The 22,180-nt window shown below is 32.6% G+C and overlaps 3 protein-coding genes and 1 long non-coding RNA gene across 11 annotated transcripts in view; 3 read left to right on the top strand and 1 right to left on the bottom strand.

The window, feature by feature from the left end:
- Positions 1–660: 660 nt before the first annotated feature.
- Positions 661–2,466, bottom strand: LOC115232838 (protein C10). Of its 3 annotated transcripts, none has more exons than XM_029802971.1 (4): positions 2,326–2,466; positions 1,947–1,994; positions 1,667–1,843; positions 661–1,595 (listed from the first exon to the last, which is right to left on the bottom strand). In XM_029802971.1, coding segments are annotated over exons 1-4 (360 nt in total). In that variant the 5' UTR covers positions 2,327–2,466; the 3' UTR covers positions 661–1,461. The 3 variants fall into 3 exon arrangements, with proteins under 3 accessions (XP_029658831.1, XP_029658833.1, XP_029658832.1); XM_029802973.1 differs by having other exon boundaries at positions 2,163–2,415; XM_029802972.1 differs by having other exon boundaries at positions 1,947–2,415.
- A 109-nt stretch (positions 2,467–2,575) lies between these two features.
- LOC115232832 (nudC domain-containing protein 3) lies at positions 2,576–4,382 on the top strand. 3 transcript variants are annotated; one of them, XM_029802962.1, is made up of 5 exons: positions 2,576–2,712; positions 2,926–3,057; positions 3,220–3,797; positions 3,893–4,081; positions 4,157–4,382. In XM_029802962.1, the coding sequence occupies exons 2-5, from the start codon at positions 3,030–3,032 to the stop codon at positions 4,247–4,249; spliced, it is 888 nt and encodes a 295-aa protein (XP_029658822.1). In that variant the 5' UTR covers positions 2,576–2,712; positions 2,926–3,029; the 3' UTR covers positions 4,250–4,382. The 3 variants fall into 3 exon arrangements, with proteins under 3 accessions (XP_029658822.1, XP_029658820.1, XP_029658821.1); XM_029802960.1 differs by having other exon boundaries at positions 3,215–3,797; XM_029802961.1 differs by having other exon boundaries at positions 2,595–3,057.
- A 517-nt stretch (positions 4,383–4,899) lies between these two features.
- The window catches only part of LOC115232834, a 29,113-nt gene continuing 11,832 nt past the window's right edge, over positions 4,900–22,180 (top strand). The window contains exons 1-2 of one of the 2 annotated variants that reach the window (XM_029802964.1): positions 4,900–6,420; positions 19,825–19,948. In XM_029802964.1, the coding sequence (XP_029658824.1) occupies positions 6,295–6,420; positions 19,825–19,948 (250 nt within the window). In that variant the 5' untranslated portion in view covers positions 4,900–6,294. The remainder of the gene's footprint in view (positions 6,421–19,824; positions 19,949–22,180) is intronic. The other variant, XM_029802963.1, reaches the window with a different exon arrangement.
- On the top strand, positions 8,398–10,793 carry LOC115232841. Of its 3 annotated transcripts, none has more exons than XR_003883666.1 (3): positions 8,398–8,521; positions 8,627–8,826; positions 10,405–10,793. It is a non-coding gene; the product is annotated as an uncharacterized LOC115232841 (long non-coding RNA). The 3 variants fall into 3 exon arrangements; XR_003883664.1 differs by having other exon boundaries at positions 8,896–10,793; XR_003883665.1 differs by having other exon boundaries at positions 8,623–8,826; positions 8,896–10,793.

Raw genomic sequence — 22,180 nt, 5'->3', positions numbered from 1 at the left:
ATATATATATATATATATATATATATATATATATATATATATATATATATATATATATATATATATATATATATATATATATATATATATATATATATATATATATATATATATATATATATATATATATATATATATATATATATATATATATATATATATATATATATATATATATATATCCGTTTATGGATAAATAAAGATCACAAGCAAAATTTTTTTCAAATAAAATCATTAGATTTTTTCTTGTATGATCTCAGCATCTTTTTCTTCAAAAAAATAATAACGCATTTTACAGTTTTATACAAAGAAAACTTTCACTCTATACATTGGCAAAGGGGGACTGTATTGGCTTATTTCTATCCAAGTAAATCAAGTTGCACGATTCAAACTGTTCTAAGTAAATGTCAAGGAAATAATTCCAATGTATTATTTATCGTTAAATCTATAATTTTTGTTGGCTTTATGCAATTTTAATATACTTGCTTAATTGAGTGAAACTGTATATTTAATATGTATTTATCCAGATGTTCGCCAGAATATGAAGTTAAAATGTATATATAATGATAAGTGAAAATTTATTATAATTATACAATCATTGTTTTCAGCGATTCGATAATATATATATATTTGAAATATAAATGATTCTATTAGCCATTATGCCTGTTGAAAATGTATCACAGCATTCTTTATTTTTCGATTTTGTTTATATAATTATATAATTATATTTTTTACTTATTTGTATAAATATATAAATCATGATGTATACACAACTTCAGCTCTGTGCGAACAGTGGAATATTTGGTTAGTTTTTAGAGTTAAGATGTAATAGCAGAAAAATTCAAAGAACATTTATATAAATAAAAAAATATTATATATTTTAGTAGATTATATGATATACTTATTAATATTATACAAATAAATATAAAAATTTTTAAGTTTTCTCTCTTCTCTAAATTAAATATTTAAAATTTCTTGGGACTTTTTTTTTCACAGGAGAAAATGTGTATATACAAACTTACTAAATTTATATTTATATTAGTTGGAATCTCTATATATTTAAGCAAAAGTATTCAAAAGTATTCTGTAATGAAATGGGGATAGAATTACAATATTCTTATTACTCCTTTCATAAAAAAAATGTTATTTATCTTTACACAAATACCCTCACTAGAATACTACACATAAGCTTAACATTAAGTGATGATCAGAGAATTTTTTATATATATATATATATAATTAATTTGTCAAAATATTAAAAAATATATATAACAAATGAAATGAAACATAATATAAAATCCATTATTTGTTTTCATAGAATGCATGTGATAATTTTTTCAACTTGTATAAGTTATCCTTATTTATGCTGTTGAAGCAGTTTTGAAATAAAAATAATATATGTATACAATGGTTTTCTATCATAATAATTTATATATGTATAGATATGACTCAACTGTTTTTCTAAAGAGATGCTTCAGTCGAAGAATTTGTTGTAACTGGTGGAAGAAAATACGAACGGACTTGACTATGTAATTGTGCTACTTCGGTATCTTCTCTCTCTAAAGCTCTAATGAGCTGTGCAAATTGTACAGTTCCTGTTTTGTGTACATACAGCAATTAATTTTTATTTTATGTTATTGGTATATTTTCATCTATATATACGCACCTTCTCTACCCTCTGGAAAACCATAATTTTTTATAACATCCATTTGAATCTGTGTCACTAATGGAAATACAAACTGCATCATTTTCAACATTTCATTGCCGGAATTTTCCTTTGCCTCTGTAAACTTTTGCAAGTTTTCTGGTGTATTCAGTGCTGTCAGGATATCTGTCAATATAGCTGTAAAAAAAAAACAAGGAAAGTTTGCTTATATATTAATTTGATATAATTTTCAATTCCAGTAATACGTGATTTTAAAATAGACTGTTTAAACTCTATCTACCTTTTGCAGTTTCTGATGTAAAACCAGGTACACTTGCCATAGTGTACACTATTTAATGTAACAAAAAGAAGGTTATGTTTTAGCGACTTATTATATGATCGCTATATATAATATTAATTTACTAATTATATGCAGTAAATTAATATATTACACAGATCGCTGTTTAATTAATTTTTGTAATTAATAAATTGTTCAAAATATTATGTAGACACACACATTAGAGCTATTTTCATATAAGTTCCAACAGTGATGTAAATACTGTCTCTTTCCAGATTATCACTCGTAATCTAATACATTTTTATTCGATAATAACTGACAACTATTCCTTTCCAGACAATATTAATGCAATTATGGTATTTTAACTTTTTTACGTATTTACTTTTTCATTTAAATGACAACCACTCGCATTTGACGTTTACTATGGCTGCGTTCCGATATTCACTGCCAATTGCCAATGGTCGCGTTCAGCAGAGAAAACTGCTTAGTAGCAATCGAATGTGATTGGTTCTTACTTTTAGAACCAACGAATCAACGTCGAGTGTTGACAAGACGATAACTAAGCGCTTTCTCTGCTGAACGCGGCCATTATGCCAATTCCCGAGAACATCAGCTGATACTGACAGACATGAAGCGCGTTATCTCGAATATCTCGATTAGTTGTACGCACGCGTATCAAATTATTATGCCTGTATCATCTGACATTCTTTAGATTACTTAAATTAGTAAAACTAAACGTGAACAATATTTTTTCCGAGCACACATTTGGGTACTCTGACATAAATTACACATATTGTATATACCAACTATTTTATTTTCAGCAAACAATCCATTTCCTATAGATTGTTCTATATATAGGTTATTTTTAAGCATTTTTAATAAAAACTTTAAGCTGTATATATTACCACAAGTCTGTTCAAAACAGTTCAATTTTTTACACTCTTTTTATATATTTGACAAGCTGTTTCTTATGTATTAGCAGAATGTGTTAAGTATTTGTAGGACTTCATTCAATCATGGGAATGAACCACGATCAAACGTTTTTACACATACTTCGTGAAGAAAAAAACATTAATAATTTCTTGGATGCCTTTTTTGGATTTTTATACAGGTGGTAAGTATGCTATTAAAAACATCAATATTTTTATCCTATTTTACCTTGTATTTTTAAATGCTCTAAATCGTTCTTAATAATCAAATCTCTTTTCATATAATAACATTTTACAAAAATATATTATAATTTCTTCTTGAACAATGATATTTTACAACAGCACAGACTTTTACGTTGAATCAAACTCGGAACAAAAATTAGGCTTTCCACCTGGAGTAGCGGAGAAACTTGTATCAAATAGCATATACAAGTGGAAAAATATTGCATCAACTTTACAAAAGACAATATCGTCTGTAAAGGACAACACAATCAAGAATAGCAGTAGCATATCACATTCAAATCAGTTAACTTTGACAGACAATGAAAATTGTAGACTTGTTCCACCAGCTGTGCAAGAAATTGAAATTGACTCGTGCAGTGAATCTACTAACATTAATCTACCTTCTGCACAATCATTGAAGACAGATAATGTATCAGATAGTTATAACGGAGCTGTAAGAGACAATTATATTTGGACACAGACACTGAATGACTTGGATGTACTTGTAAAGATACCAGAACATGTCAAGATATCCAAAGATACAATCAGAGTTAATATAAGTTCGGACGAAGTCAAAATCGATGTCAAGCCTTTGAATTCTTCAACAAATTTTAAATGGGATAATATTTTCAATGGCAAGCTTAGTTTTAAGATACGGAAAGATGAATCTATATGGAATATTGAAGCTGGAAAGCACATAAATGTATATTCAATATGCATAAGATATCTGATTTAACTTACTGTAACATCGAATTTGTATTTAACTTGTAATATTCATTTATTTATCTGTGATTATAGATTCATCTTGAGAAAGCTACTGAAAGATGGTGGGAAGCCTTAATAGTCGATGAACCAAAAATCGATTTGAGCAAGATTGACTGTTCAAAACATTTCGATGATATGATACCAGAAGAACAGATGAAAGTGCAGAAATTGATGTGGAATCAGCAACAAAAGCTTTTAGGCAAACCGACGTCTGAGGAAATTGTAATTATCTATGTTTTGTCTAATATATAAAAAAAAAATAATGAATTTCTGAACAATTTGTAATTGTATTTATAGAAGATGGAGACTACTTTGAAACAGGCATGGAATGCGAAAGGATCACCTTTTCAGGGTACACCTTATGATCCTACAATTTTGAAATATAATTAATGTATCTAAACGTAATTAAGTTTCTTCTTATTTATGATTTTTATAAACATCGGAGATATTGAAAAAAATTAATGTAATACATATATTTATGTATTACATACATACATATATATATATTAATTTTATTGTCTTATAGAAATTTCTATACTTTGATATTTTACTTAAGAAAGAAAAAAAGAGAGAAAGAAATATATTTTTAATATTATAAAAATTATGGAAAAAACACGCGCGTAAAATATTTTTAAGTAAAATTAATTCAATTGTTTATATATATTTTGAGAGAAGAGGTTTTTTATTTTAATTTAAAACAATATTGAAATAATCAAAAATAAGTTATAAAATAGGATTTTCAAAAGTTAAATTACAGATTTCCAATTATCTATTGATTAAGTTATAGGTTACGATATAAAATGAAATTTTGTCTATTGATTATGATTTTAGAGATCTAATTAAACTTTTCAATTTTGTCTTCTAAGAATTCAATTATATTTGTCAGGATTTTCGCAAAATATGATATATTTTAAATATTTTCAAAACTACGAAAATTGCAAAATTATTATGATCTGAAATTTGAAATTTATTTTTTATATATTTATATTTGAAAAATAGAAAATATATTCTCATTTTCTTTGCATTATAATATTTCATAAAGTTATTTTTCCATGTCGAGATATAAGTCATCGGATATCGCGGTATTTCCTTTTAGGAAATACACGTCTGCGAAAGCAAAGAGCAATGCTTCTTGAAAGAACTCGGCAGCGACACCCTGCGAAATCATGAGCGATCCAAGAGTTCACAGAATGCGAAGAATTCTACGCTTTTCCCCGACGTTTACGCTAACTTTATCTCACGGTGGTGGTGGGATCGCGCTCGCTATAGGGACGAGGCAGGAGCGGTTCGACGCGAGTAGACGGCAGGTACACAGCCTCGAAGAAACTGTTCTCATTTCGTAGAACAACTTTCCTAAGCGTTTACCTCGACCGTATCCAAACGGGTTTTCATAGATATACGGGCGACAATAAATGTCGCACGCATATATAAACATGTATTGATATGAAATCCATATATTGTGTTTTTACACTAGCGTTATCGAAACATGTGCCCCATATCACATGTTATTAAAAAAATATCTAGAAGTCTATGAACCACGTAAATGTGCAATTCGATATAACACAAGATTTGAAAGAGATATAATTTTGGAGAATTCAATTCTCGATACGCTGCGACTACAGATTAATTTATTTTATATCGTTACGAATAAATATGATCATTTGCAAGCATCATGGCATCGAAAAAATTTGGAATATATCATAGTCGTAGATCTCGTTTCGATCGCTGGATAATAACACTTTTGCAACAAATTGTGAAATGATGGTCGGTATCGCGGAGTTTCGTCGAGTCTCAGGAATTTCTGCGAAAAGATAGCGGATGTTTTTTTCCGAATTAAGAGATCGCCACCGCTTCCCCAAGCTTGATACCAGGCTGCCAGGTGCAGCAGGTCGCATGCGTTGAGCACCGCTGCGGATAAAACACAGGTAATATACCTGCCCGAGGCTACGAGTCGGTCCCCACCTGGGGTCCGGTTCTCTCTCCTTGCTCTCTCGGCCGGCTCTCGGCTGGCTTTTCTTCGAGGCGAGTCGGGCCGTTAGTATCGTTGCCGTTGCGAGAGGAATGATGGTGTGATGTGCATCGCGGCGGAGCACGCATCCTGAAGGACGTACTCGTTGTATATATCGAGATCCCGGAGTCCGTCCGGGTCGATCGATTCCCTCATAATCCCTTCCTTCGAGTCGCGGTGAATTTCCCGCGGGATCGGCGCGTATCGCGTTCTCCAAAATCTTCAACGCGCTCGCGGTCCAGCTCTCCTCTCTATCCAAAAGCCGTGTGGTATCGCTTTGCGTGGCAACTCTTCCTTCCCCGTGCGCGAATGCTCACGTAAACGGTAGTAACCACGTAAGTCGCGCGGTGAGTGTGAGGTGAAGGTAACGGAAGACGCGAAGAAGAGACCGAGGAAGAAGGAGAGACATCAGAGATAAAATACCAAGATGCCGTGCTCCGCGGTGACGTTGTCCCTCGCCACCATAACCGGTATCATCGCCACTGCCCTTCTGGCGATCGCCTTTTCCACGGACAACTGGCTCTATACCGAGGTCAAGCGCGCCCAGATCCAGGTTTGTAGCGATGTCTTTGATATCTAAGAAAAGTGCCAAGGGTGAGATACGAAAATTGAAGGGTACGATAATCATTGCGGTATGAATGTGTGTATGTGTGTGATCTAAACTTGATTACTTTGCTATTATTTATGGAAGAAGATATTTTCTTAAACATTGATAAATATGCGTGCTCCAAGTTCAAATGTTTATTTACACACGAGATGTTCTCGCATAAACAAACATTAGTTAAGCCAAAGGTTGATTCATTATATTTTTCTCATATTATCGTTAGAAAAAGATATAAAATCAAATGAAAGTATGGATTAATTTTAGAACTAATATTTGTAGAAATAATCCTATAAAAAAGAGATTAAGAAATATTTTATATTTTGAAAATATCTAAACAAAAAAGATATTCATTACTTAATATAACAAATACTTTATTAAAAATATAGTTATTTTATAATAATTTTATAATAAATTTGTTTGACTTTGTTGAACTTAAAATATAAGAGAAAATATGTGTGACACAAATTTATAAAGCATATTCTATATAAAATATGCTTTTGCTCTCCATATTTTTCCTTAAAAAAGCAAATTGTTTTGTTTCTATCTTTTATTAAAGCATTTTTAGGACCACATATTTCTCCGCTCCAAATTTAAAATACATTAAGATAACCATTGTATTGCAACCAGAACAATCCAAAATGAAATCCGTTCTTTTATCTTTTCTGCATTGTCTGCATTCGAAACAGATGTATAGTCAGGGAGAAAAAAAAAACAAGCTTGAAGAACTATTAAAATACGCAGCTTTTTAAACAGAGCAGATCTTTGCGTTAGGAATATGCGAGAACCTGACATTTTCGACGTTTCATAAAAATGAAAATTTACGAAAAAATTATATCCAATATAAAATTCATGCATCATGGAAGATTCCAAGATAGAATATACGTGACTTTTTGGGACGTTTTGTGTGTATCTTGCAGGATCTTTTCTGGGAAGAAATTACAATGGAAATTGTAATCTCCTATAACTCGTGTATAACATGGTTTCATGTTGCATTAACGTACGTAGTTTGAGTTGCATTGAAAAAATGTAAATGGATTGCGAAAACGATGACGAAATTTTCTGATGATGTTCTACGTGCCTCGTCGTGGAACGTCATCAGCGTCGTTGTTAAAGCTAACTCGATTCAGCCGCGAACGTGCCCCTATTTTGTACTCTCAGCGCAGCGCTTATTCAAATTTTGATTAAACTCCCACTGTGTGCACGCGGATAGTCCGCGGCTTGAATGAAGGCTTCGATCATTTATGAAAATGGACACCTTCCTGTCCGAAGTTAGATCACATCCGGATCTCATTATTCCCGAGGACCGAAGCTGTCATCAACTAGCGTGCTCGTGAATTTAATTTTTTTCTACTTCCTGTGCAAAACATCGATCCTTAAAGATACGAACACAGAATGCTGTAACGAGACTCCACTGTGATGTAGCTGTAGTTTTTGAAATTTATACGCAAAGTTTATTTTTTTCTAATTCTCCTTCTTATTTTTATTAATAATATAGTATTTTTTTGCTCGTTTAATAACGTGTAATTATATTACATGGTAATATCCTTAATCATTATAATTTCATTCATGATCACACAACGGATATTTATTATTATATAACGAGTTATTGTTCTCATTATAGTAACTGCATATTATTATTATTACTATTATCAATCTTTTGAATAATCACAAACAATCCATTTAAACTGCAAAGCTATTTAAAATATAGACGCGCGTCAAAATAAGCGATTACTTAAGTGTATCTAATTTAAAGATTAAATGCATACTTAAATGCAATTTATAAACTGATGTAGTGTAGAATCTCACATTTTATTTAGTTTTGCGACAGGATAATTACATTCCTGGAAATCGAAAATTTTAGGGAAGCTATAGTAAACAAATAAAGTGTATATCATAAAAAAATAATTTGTATTTACTTTTCAGAGACTCTAGTAATTTGTAATATATAAACAAAGGAATATAAAAAATTAGTCTATAGGAGTTTCCTCAGTTAAAATACACAGGATATTACGATTGACTAATTGCGTGCGCAAAAATGGATTAATAAAAAGTAAGTTTCTATTAATTATAGTAAGGCTGTGAAAGGAAATAATAATTAACGGAGATTACGTAATCTATTTAGTTTTAACAAAAATGCATTTTTTTCTTGAGAAAGGGAAGGTAGGAAATGGAATTCTTCCTTGTGACTTCCGCTGTCTTGTTGTGGTTGAATGTGCGTGTCAAAGACCAAGTTTACCCTCTAGGATTACTGAAAGTCGAACGGATGTTATTCTCGCAAACTTTTCATGGAATCTACTCGAGAGGATGTCTCTGGTATTTGTATAGAGAAGGGAGAAGGCATACCAACGAATACTAGTGAGAAACGTTAATTCAAATTCTTATCCAATTTTTCTTAATAAAAAATATTAGTTAATATCATTGCAGATCCTTGAATGTTTAAGTTTATGTTGAGAAGAGAATTACGGAGACAAGAAAAAGATTTTCCTTTTTTTGAAACAAATATCAAGTTAACTAAATATTTTAAATATTTAATGCGATAAATTATGAACAGTCGAGTTTTAGTGATTGCGACTATTGAAAAAATTATGCGATGGTAAAGTTTATTGTTGCACCATATAAGTAATGTATGCAACCAGCTTTGTATTTATTTAAAGGATGACTATGCTTCTTTCGTATGCTAATTGTAAGCAGTTTTTTTTTTCTCGCAATAAATTCTTTCGAAATGAGAGTTTGAGATACTTCAATGCTTATGCGTTCCGGATGTGCGTTTGGAACAGCTGATTCGGAGATTTTTTAAATTTTATTTTTCCACAACAAGTAATAATTTTTAATCTAGGATTAATAATTATTAATCTAAGATTTATGATGTCACAGGAAGTTTTTTAAATTAATCTATTGGCATCGCGTGCGAGTTACGTTACGACTTGACAATTTAAAACGCAGGTGCAGCTCACCGCATATAAAATATTATACATTGATGTAACTTCCTCTCTCTCTCTCTCTCTCTTCACGCAATAATGCAAATAACATATTTACAAACAATATGAAATGTACGGATACCATAGGCAGGTAGACATTCTACATGTTATTCAAGCATGCATATGTTATTATTCTCAACATGATCGTTACAACAGAAACTCCGTCAATGATTTCACCATTAGCGATTGATACGCGATGGAAGTAGAATATTTTGCGATATTTTATTTACTACGAAGAGAAACGTATTTATATATACATCTCGTGTGTTTGAAATTACTGCGAAGTCGTTATTCCAAGCAGCTGAACCTGCCGCTGATTAAATCGGATTATCTCGTCGTTAGCGGAATCTCATTTCACGGGTATCCCGTTCCTCTTTGAGCTTTTCTCTTTCTCTCGACTGTTGAGATCCTCTCCTCTCCTCTCTCTTCTCCTTACGCTTCTGTCTCGATCTCTCGCCATCTCGTCCCGAACGATTCTCGTTCAGAACGCGATCGACATTCCGAGCCGCGCCCATTCTCAGCACATGGTTCAACAAGTCTTGCGTTTAACGTTCGATGCACAAACGCATATACTTTTGCGCCATTCAAACCTGCATAAATGGACAGCATGATAGGTCTATCCAGAGATTTATTTTTATAAAAAGAGTATAATTTTTTAATTTTATTTTTAACAATTATATTTTATAAACAAAAATGCCATGATATATTTTAAAAAATTTAATATTTTAGCGAATATCATAATCCTGTGTAGACTACGAACTCGCGCGAGCTCTGAAGAAGAAAAGTTGCTTTCAATAATAATCCACCACTATTATAGTGGTGGATTAGCAATGGTTATAGCAATTCTCTCTGCTAAAAATCTTTTGCTTTCTTTTATAAATGATTTCAGCTTTTATTTGAAATTTATACATTGATTTTTTTTTTTGCTTTTGCGTGACTCGACCATTTCGCTTAGAGTCGGCATGCGGAAAGAAGACCCACTAATCCACTTCGATGGATCAGCCACGCTACATCCGAAAGGATCTCGCGCCGCGATTCCGCGAGGAAGCGCGAAGTGCATCGCCACATAACGTGTGTACTACGCTCTGTTATTTTCGCGCCTTTTATCCTTGACGGACGCGCACGCATCGCGATTCCTCAACAATCATACCTCGCCTCCTCGCTTAGGATAGAGACAGGTTGTCGGGGGAGAACCGCCTGTACAGTTATGTCTTACGCATAAGGTGTGAGCGAATGCGTGCATTCGAATGTCTGCGAGCAGAGATGAGTAAAAAATAATATTTGAATAAACATACTGTTTGAACTAGAAAATAAAGATATATTTAAAAGAAAACTCCGTTTCTCTTCTCCATTTTTCGAATTATAAAAAATTAATGTAAAATATAATAATTTATTTATATATATATATATAAATTCTTTTCTAATTTTTTTCTTACTACATAATATTTAAAATAATATTTGAAATGATCAATAAAAGTTCGAATATTGATTCAAATAAGAATTTCTCCGAATAATTAAGATGATAATTTTTCTAAAATTATTATCTTGATTATTGCGCTTTAAATATATCTTATGTATTTATATTTATCTTAACGAACAATATAAATATTTTCAAATACTATTTTATTTGAACGATAAACGGTATTTGAATGATTATTTTCAATTATCTGTATTTAAAATGTGCCCACAATTGCGAGTAGGATTCAAGGCGATAATTGCACAGGCGTTGCGATGCAGCCTCGACGAACATGCCGATTAACGGGAAGACCGCGTGTAAATTCCTGATATTAACGAATCCCATCAATAAGGATGGAATCGAAGACAACCGACAATTATTAAGTTAAGAAGATTTAAATACAGCAATTCCCTGAAGGACAATCTTAAAGCAAAAGATAGGACTTGTATTCTTAACGAGTTTTAACGGTTTCGATGTCCCATTTATATTAAATGTAATGATAGATACACTATAGATATTGCCCCTTTTCACAAAAGACATGTTATATTAAGAAAAAAACTTTTAATATTCGAAAGTAGGAAGAGGAAGAACAAGCTGCCGTGTGAAAGGGAGATAACTAATTAATACGACTGGTATGCAGCAATTTTAATAGAAATGTTTTTCTTGGAAAGGTTACAGATAATAAAACTGGTTTTAGAGAGAAATTGATCCTCTAGCGCATTATTACGTCCAATTCTTCAGAGAAGAGAGGGAATTTGGGAGATCAAATATATTTTTTATTTTATCTCGCGCATCTGAAAAACCTTACGTTTTCTTCAGCTTCTTGTATCTTACAAATCCAATATTATCACTGCGCAATAATTTTCGCCTCTTGCCGTTTTAATACTAAATTATTTATAATGAGCGCGCGTGCATAATTAAATCGCGATGCATGTAAAATCCTGGCGGCAAGATGGCTCAATTGCATTGATTACATCGTTCGCGTATCCTTGTCTATTCGACGGCATAAAAGAGCCTGTTTAGCAGTTATCGTGTGTGCACAGTAGCGCGTTACACGCGACGTGGTATTATGTTCATCAAGTATAGTCAACTGTACTTTCATTCGAGAGCCGGTGACGTGGCGAGCTGGGTGCGCGAAGAAAGGAATGCACGCAGTTAAATTCATTTTAATATTCTCGACACAGAGACAAATATAAATAGATTTTATAAATAGAATTTTAGGATATTAACCCTCTCGATCAAAAAAAGCGAGCAAACATATTTCGATAGTTTAAGTATTTAAATACAAAGTTACACAAACGCAAGCTTTATTAAATTAGAAAATTATGGAAATGATCATTTACGAAATTTTGTGGTGTTGTAAATTACGTCAATTGTAATTTATTCAGTAAATACGAATTGTTTATTTCTTGATCGTTCACATAAATTTAGATGAGCCTGTAAATTGTATTAATGAATTAAAGGGATCGTCATATCGAGCCGGAAAACTCTTCAAGGCTGCGATTCGCAATCCGCGCGATGCTTTTTAAAGATTTTGAATGGCGTAATGCGGCTTCGTACACGAAACGTTCCAGAGAAACTCGAGTATTGCACGAATATTCTCTTCCCGTCCTGCTCAATGTGTACTGATAAAAATCATCGATGAATCTCAGCGTGCTTTTTTATCATCGTGCGAAAATGCAATGTCTATATATTTGATATCCTAATTTATCTATGATAATAAGTTTGTTATTCTATATATACAGATATAGATTTTCTCTTTTGATATCTGAGAAAACATTGACTTTTATCGTGATGTAAAGAACATAGCGTGTAAGGATTTATATAAGAATATAAATGTAGGAAGTATAAATGTATCAACCAATATGACAGCTGTCACATTGATCGCATTTAGCAGAGACAACAGTTATGCAACCGCTAAGTGCCAGTCGAAATTGATTAATATACAACCTCCAATAAAGAAGGAAAGAATACTAATGTAAAAAGAAGAGGAAGAAAAATCTAATAAAATATTTACTAACGAAATATTTCAGTTTCTGTTTATCTTCAAATATCTCCAATACAATATTAAATTATATTAATTAGCTCTAAATTCTACCAAGCTTTACATTTGCGTCATTTCTTACATTGCGTCACTCGTATGTGATTAGTAAAGAATAAATTAATAAAATAATTTTAAAATTAATTAGACCGTATCATACATAGCATTATTGCATGAGAAATAAATACGAAAAAAATATTTATATGTGTTTTATACATTTAGAAATAAAAATTTATAAATTGCAAACTTTAATGCTCGATTAGCATAAATGTTGTAAGAACGTTGATAAATATGCAAAACTGCGCAGGATTGTATTTGCCAGTTGAACAATCGAGTCGCATCGTTTCACTATTTGACGTGACAGATTAATGCGGAAAGTCCTTAAGTATATATCTCGAAATGGACTAAATTACATCAATTGTCATTCAAATGAAAACGGTGCCTCCATAAACCCGCATTATTCACGATCAGTCCCCTTAAATGATTATTGCACGATGATAGATTATTCAGACGAAATGATGCAATCGTAAATCGCGCACAGTGTCGGAAAAACGATCGTGGCTTGTGAGAGGCCAACGAGCTAGAAGAGATCGATGAAAAATTCAAATGAAAGTTGCCGTACATAACACAAAACGGTTCGTTAGCTAAAAATCTCGTTGCGAGCAAACGAGGCAAAAAAATCTCCTTGAGACATTTTAATATGAATAAATTCATAATCGAAATGATAACGTCGCGCGATAAATTATACCGAGACTTATAAAATAATATATACTTCTTCCAGTATCGAGAATGACAAGATATAGGTTCGATGAAAGCTATTTCCCTTATTTCTACAAGTATTTATAAATATTTTGCACTATCTTTTAGTGAGAGGCCAACGAGCTAGAAGAGATCGATGAAAAATTCAAATGAAAGTTGCCGTACATAACACAAAACGGTTCGTTAGCTAAAAATCTCGTTGCGAGCAAACGAGGCAAAAAAATCTCCTTGAGACATTTTAATATGAATAAATTCATAATCGAAATGATAACGTCGCGCGATAAATTATACCGAGACTTATAAAATAATATATACTTCTTCCAGTATCGAGAATGACAAGATATAGAGGTTCGGTGAAAGCTATTTCCCTTATTTCTACAAGTATTTATAAATATTTTGCACTATCTTTTAGTTGCTACAATTATCACTTTGCTTTACGAATGTAAAATCGTAAATACAAATATATAATATTGCATAACCATGATGCGGTAAATTAGAAATCCATAATGCACTTATTGAGATTAAGGAACCAGTTGTAATGGAATCGTAAAAAAAAAAGTACACGTGATACAACGAAAAATTTTGCGATCTTTTCAATAAAATTGTAATCTAGGAGATGCAAAAATAATTTCCAAAAAAGGTACGAGAGATGTGTACGATTTCTCATTCTGTTATCGATAATGTAATTATCTCCATTGAGCTTCACGGCGGGTTTTCCTTTCTATGTCAAAGAAATCAGCCGGGCTTGACGATGTTCCCGCGCTTGAGGCGAGCAATGGTGAAATAACAACGTGAAAGCAGAATGGCGTGGCCTAGACAAGATTGAGAGATTCGTCGGTATCCTCCTTTTTTTCCCTTTTCTCGGGAGCGACAAATGATAATAACTCTTGATACGCACTGTCACGAAAGGATTCACATATTGAATTTCCAGACAACACCTGTTGCTCGTAGAAATTTCAGAGCGAGGAATATACTCTCTTCTCGAGCAACATCACATAGTTCTTCAAAATATTAATATATTTCTCGTTTCTTTAAGATATCAATTTCGCAAAATTTTTCGCTATATCTCGGATACTTTTTTTGATTTTGTTACAACGAACTCTTTAATCTCAATGCGTGCGTTTTGAACAGATTTCGCCGCATCATCCTTTTGCAATGTTGTATATTTGTTTCACAGCTTTATATTTGTAAAACAAAATGATAATTGTAGCAACTAGACGGTTATGCAAATGCAACTATAATTATAAATAGCAATAATGTATATTAAACTAAAAAATTTTCTTTTGTTCCCTCATCTCTTGTTTTGCATTTCATAGTATAATAACTTTTGCCAATTAAGTCGACAATATTGATATAAGATTTTTTGTTGTATACGTTTTATTATATTATAAAATACTATTTTAATTGTATTTTAACTGTCAATGAAATGAAAGCATTCTGGTGAATATATGCATCATTCACCTTGCGCATTCTTTCAAAAGAACTATTCGGAACGCATGGGTGTTCGTCAAGGTTAACCTGCTGGAGTTTGCATCAGCGGCGTACGTCATGCTCGTATGATTATTAGCTGGTAATCGAGGAAGAACGTAGGCGATGGAATTTCTCAAACATTATTGATCGCCACGTTGTTATTGACAAACGCAACAAGAATGCATTTCTCGCACAAAGCAATTACATCTGTCGTCCAAGTTTTAAAAACGACAAAATCCGATTATATATAACAATTTATACTTTGTATAATATTTTTCAAATTCCAATAATTTTTAAGTAATTGAAAAAAAAATTAGAAAGTAAGAATCTGATCGTAAATCAGATTAACTAAGTTCTATAAAAAACATAAATAAATCACTTAAGGAGAAATTGCAAAGAGATGAATATAAGAGAGAAATGCAAAGATATTAATATCGTCTGCGAAAACGAATGGAGTTTCGAAAGAGAACTCTTTCTTTCGCATTGTATACATTTTATCAGCGATCGGCGAACAGTGGATCGAGCGAAATGTTTCGTGGGAAGCGACGTATGTGTATGCAAAAAGAACGAGCACGCGTGTTTTCGCTTCTGCGGAAAACGTTTCTTTCCGTTGTCAACGGTCGCGATTCATGCGTTAAGATTTCCCGCGTAGCGCGGTGTATTATTATACTTTCTACCAGACGTTGAATCGGGAAATCGAATAAGAACTTTCTAGAAAATAGATCGTAACAATCGCTGTGCAGTCGATTCCTGTTCGCGCCGAGGACAATCCGAGATTATATCGTTGAGCGATCACTGCCGGAGGAGATCGATACATGTCCTATATGATATGAAATTGCATCAAATTTCGAGGGCGGTATGCGAAATACATCCACGGACATAAGAAAGTACACGGAACTTGTATCGACACGCATGAATAAACGCTCTCTATGGTTTTTATATAGGCTTCATGGGCGAGCTCTTCGCGAAATATCGATGCATCGCAACGTGAAGTAAAGTGAGGACGGAATCGTTTTCTCTACTTGTAATTTCATCCATCTGTGCACAAGAAGTTGGTAATTCTTTATCGTGACTGTAAATTTATGCGAGTGTTATATACGCTCTATATAATAATTTGTATAATTATATCGATTTTTTGATAATTACTTACCGATTCTCTAATCAGTTTTGAATCGACAGGAAAAAGGGTCAAGGAAACATCAAGGAATTCATTTATTTAATTGTCGATTTTTCACTATTGTACATTTTTTTGGGGCTAAGCTTCGAAATAAAGTTTTGCGTCACTAAATTGGTAAAGAATTGGTTGAATTTACAATTTAATACACACACAAGACTTAAGAAAGCAGAGTTGCTTGTAATCGGTTTTTAGTCGTCTCTGAATTGAATGTAGTAAAATGTAGTTAAATGAGCACGTGGCGTCCCTTTCACTAAAAATACGAGAGAGATTCTGACAGATGTTATATCGCGAGAGAACACGATATTCTTACTTTCTAACGATAATAATATTTTCGCGAAAGGAAGAGCGCATACTTCATCTGCATTCGAAAATACATGCACAGTAGTAGCTCTCTCCATTAAGGCAAATTATTCGTCGATGAAAAATTCAAATGAAAGTTGCCGTACATAACACAAAACGGTTCGTTAGCTAAAAATCTCGTTGCGAGCAAACGAGGCAAAAAAATCTCCTTGAGACATTTTAATATGAATAAATTCATAATCGAAATGATAACGTCGCGCGATAAATTATACCGAGACTTATAAAATAATATATACTTCTTCCAGTATCGAGAATGACAAGATATAGAGGTTCGGTGAAAGCTATTTCCCTTATTTCTACAAGTATTTATAAATATTTTGCACTATCTTTTAGTTGCTACAATTATCACTTTGCTTTACGAATGTAAAATCGTAAATACAAATATATAATATTGCATAACCATGATGCGGTAAATTAGAAATCCATAATGCACTTATTGAGATTAAGGAACCAGTTGTAATGGAATCGTAAAAAAAAAAGTACACGTGATACAACGAAAAATTTTGCGATCTTTTCAATAAAATTGTAATCTAGGAGATGCAAAAATAATTTCCAAAAAAGGTACGAGAGATGTGTACGATTTCTCATTCTGTTATCGATAATGTAATTATCTCCATTGAGCTTCACGGCGGGTTTTCCTTTCTATGTCAAAGAAATCAGCCGGGCTTGACGATGTTCCCGCGCTTGAGGCGAGCAATGGTGAAATAACAACGTGAAAGCAGAATGGCGTGGCCTAGACAAGATTGAGAGATTCGTCGGTATCCTCCTTTTTTTCCCTTTTCTCGGGAGCGACAAATGATAATAACTCTTGATACGCACTGTCACGAAAGGATTCACATATTGAATTTCCAGACAACACCTGTTGCTCGTAGAAATTTCAGAGCGAGGAATATACTCTCTTCTCGAGCAACATCACATAGTTCTTCAAAATATTAATATATTTCTCGTTTCTTTAAGATATCAATTTCGCAAAATTTTTCGCTATATCTCGGATACTTTTTTTGATTTTGTTACAACGAACTCTTTAATCTCAATGCGTGCGTTTTGAACAGATTTCGCCGCATCATCCTTTTGCAATGTTGTATATTTGTTTCACAGCTTTATATTTGTAAAACAAAATGATAATTGTAGCAACTAGACGGTTATGCAAATGCAACTATAATTATAAATAGCAATAATGTATATTAAACTAAAAAATTTTCTTTTGTTCCCTCATCTCTTGTTTTGCATTTCATAGTATAATAACTTTTGCCAATTAAGTCGACAATATTGATATAAGATTTTTTGTTGTATACGTTTTATTATATTATAAAATACTATTTTAATTGTATTTTAACTGTCAATGAAATGAAAGCATTCTGGTGAATATATGCATCATTCACCTTGCGCATTCTTTCAAAAGAACTATTCGGAACGCATGGGTGTTCGTCAAGGTTAACCTGCTGGAGTTTGCATCAGCGGCGTACGTCATGCTCGTATGATTATTAGCTGGTAATCGAGGAAGAACGTAGGCGATGGAATTTCTCAAACATTATTGATCGCCACGTTGTTATTGACAAACGCAACAAGAATGCATTTCTCGCACAAAGCAATTACATCTGTCGTCCAAGTTTTAAAAACGACAAAATCCGATTATATATAACAATTTATACTTTGTATAATATTTTTCAAATTCCAATAATTTTTAAGTAATTGAAAAAAAAATTAGAAAGTAAGAATCTGATCGTAAATCAGATTAACTAAGTTCTATAAAAAACATAAATAAATCACTTAAGGAGAAATTGCAAAGAGATGAATATAAGAGAGAAATGCAAAGATATTAATATCGTCTGCGAAAACGAATGGAGTTTCGAAAGAGAACTCTTTCTTTCGCATTGTATACATTTTATCAGCGATCGGCGAACAGTGGATCGAGCGAAATGTTTCGTGGGAAGCGACGTATGTGTATGCAAAAAGAACGAGCACGCGTGTTTTCGCTTCTGCGGAAAACGTTTCTTTCCGTTGTCAACGGTCGCGATTCATGCGTTAAGATTTCCCGCGTAGCGCGGTGTATTATTATACTTTCTACCAGACGTTGAATCGGGAAATCGAATAAGAACTTTCTAGAAAATAGATCGTAACAATCGCTGTGCAGTCGATTCCTGTTCGCGCCGAGGACAATCCGAGATTATATCGTTGAGCGATCACTGCCGGAGGAGATCGATACATGTCCTATATGATATGAAATTGCATCAAATTTCGAGGGCGGTATGCGAAATACATCCACGGACATAAGAAAGTACACGGAACTTGTATCGACACGCATGAATAAACGCTCTCTATGGTTTTTATATAGGCTTCATGGGCGAGCTCTTCGCGAAATATCGATGCATCGCAACGTGAAGTAAAGTGAGGACGGAATCGTTTTCTCTACTTGTAATTTCATCCATCTGTGCACAAGAAGTTGGTAATTCTTTATCGTGACTGTAAATTTATGCGAGTGTTATATACGCTCTATATAATAATTTGTATAATTATATCGATTTTTTGATAATTACTTACCGATTCTCTAATCAGTTTTGAATCGACAGGAAAAAGGGTCAAGGAAACATCAAGGAATTCATTTATTTAATTGTCGATTTTTCACTATTGTACATTTTTTTGGGGCTAAGCTTCGAAATAAAGTTTTGCGTCACTAAATTGGTAAAGAATTGGTTGAATTTACAATTTAATACACACACAAGACTTAAGAAAGCAGAGTTGCTTGTAATCGGTTTTTAGTCGTCTCTGAATTGAATGTAGTAAAATGTAGTTAAATGAGCACGTGGCGTCCCTTTCACTAAAAATACGAGAGAGATTCTGACAGATGTTATATCGCGAGAGAACACGATATTCTTACTTTCTAACGATAATAATATTTTCGCGAAAGGAAGAGCGCATACTTCATCTGCATTCGAAAATACATGCACAGTAGTAGCTCTCTCCATTAAGGCAAATTATTCGTCGCGATTTTGTTCTTGCCCTTTCACTTTATCATCGTTAATAACGTTGGCATTTCACAACATCAAATCAACATCTTTTTTGTTATCCTTAGTATCTGTCTATTCAACGAATATTCTTCTTCCTGTTACAGCAATACGCGAGCAAGCATGCCGAGCAGAGCCACTTGGTGGAGCAGATGAACAAGAAATATTATTATTACACGAGGACTCAGGGTCTATTCAGGATATGTTATCCCAAAGAAAGACCACCGACAGGTAAAATAAAAATTCCAAAATAAATAATTTAGTAATTAAACAATCGTACAAGTTTAATAAAAAAAATTATACGGTTAGACTTGTTATTTCGAAAAGGGCTCAAGATGAAATCCGTAGTCCGCGCTAAATACTTCCGATATTATTTAACTTTGCAACTACATATATTTATCCTTATCAAGCTTGTTTTAATTAAATTTAATTATTTCTTATTAAAATTAACACCATTTTTTCTGCTATCTAGTATTTACAGAATAATTAAAAAAATAAAAAAAAGATTGGACAGTTGTAGGTCTCTTATCGCATTTAATTATCTACATTATTTACATTATTTTATAATATATGGTAGAATAAATATATGTGCATAAATGTGTTAAATAAAGAACATTGTAAATAATTACTGAGACTCGATTTTCCGTCTTTGAGCAAAATTCGGGATTACATTTGCATTCCAAGATCGACAAATTCTCTCGAGTTTGACGTTCAGTGACACTTCTTACGCGGCCTTTAGGAAACTTTCTACGTTACGATCTCGTAATGTCGTAGGTTATCCGATCCCACGTAATAGGTTAACAGTTTATAATCGACCGCACAAACGCGCGCACAATCTTTGGAGAAAGGTGCATTTTCTCTCGATAGCTCCGGTGCAGTGCATCGTGGCGCTTTCTCATCCTAGGATCCGTTACCGTGCATAATTCAGCATTATGCGTTTGTGTGAACAATGTTAACATACTACGTCGTATGAATAAAATATAGCGAACGCTTTCTTTTTTATCCGTCGAAACAAATATTTCCAAAATTTGAGTAAAAAATATATACAAAGAGACATTTATAAAATTATCTCTATTTTGTAGGAATAAAAAATCTTAAAATCTTAAAAAAATAAAAAGCAAAATGTAATATTATTTCAAAGTGGCGAATTTGTCGAGTAGGAAATTTTATCAAAAAAATTAATCGATACTATTTCTGAATAACGTATACATCGATTTTCCAAGTATCGGATACATCCGTTAGCTGGTTATAACACAAAAAAAGCATATCATACGATGCCAACCGCACTATTTTCCAGACACCATTTCGAACGAAATACTTAAATAACAATATGAAAAAAAAAAAATAATGAACATAAAATTCTATCTTCGAGCAAAACCAATTTATGCGAAGTTTTTCTATCGGTTTCAACCGCGAGAATCCTCATACTTAATGGACGACAAGACTTCCCTGGCTCGAGAATTGCTAGGTAATTTTTTTTTCAGAGCACACCTCGTAAGTGGACCGTTGCGATCGCGGTCGTTGCGAAATAATCGACGTGCCGATCGATCGACCGATCGCCTGCGTATTAATGCTTTACAAACACAAGCCGTATCCGAGTTGATTGCGAGAAAAGAGAATGGTTTTTTTTCCTCAAATAATCAAATATGAATATAAATTCATTTTTATGACAATAGTTTGAAAAAATCTTTTCTTTAAAATATAAAGGCTCTTTGTAGAAAGATAGAAATTTTTTTTCAAATATTCTGAAGCTATAGAATATATACATTATAACATATATAATATACAATCAGAAAAATATTTCTTTTCAAAGAGTGTCATTTTTTTAAAAAAAGATGCGATGTATATATTAATTTAAATTATAATTAAATCCTATCGCATTTAAATCAATGAAAAAGACACTAGGCACACGCATGCTTTACTAACGCACAAGGATGTGATAAGATCCTACTTCACATCATGCGTGATTTCGTATCGTAACGCTTTATGGCTTGGAACGCCTTTCCTATATACTAGAGACTTTCTACCATAATGACGCATGTCCTCTATTAATGATCAGTGACGTATCGAGACATTTTACAGCAATAATATACAGAAAATGAGCGACATTTATATCTTTATATAAACGATAAATCCAATTAAAAATCACATGTAACTACAAAATAATACGTAATCGAATGTAGTCACATGTAATCCAATGCGATGATACACGATTATATCGTAAATATAATTAAATCCATAATCAGTACAATTAATCCGATTATGAGCTTAATTTCACATAATGACTCTGATCTTCGTCAGGAAGTATATGCCGATTAAGTGCATTCCGATACGAATCTAGGTCAAAGCTAATTAAGGTATTAAAATTGTCTGTCTAAATTGGTCTTTAAGAGTCAATTCCTCCGATATGCGTTTTTAATTATAGTTTATATGTTCCTTTGTTTTTTCTCCAAATTCTATTTC

Source organism: Formica exsecta, unplaced genomic scaffold (genome assembly GCF_003651465.1).
Source record: "Formica exsecta isolate Colony F162 unplaced genomic scaffold, ASM365146v1 scaffold15, whole genome shotgun sequence".
Taxonomy (NCBI): domain Eukaryota; kingdom Metazoa; phylum Arthropoda; class Insecta; order Hymenoptera; family Formicidae; genus Formica; species Formica exsecta.
Note: the sequence above shows the minus strand (reverse complement) of the source record. Positions and strands in the feature narration are given on the sequence as shown.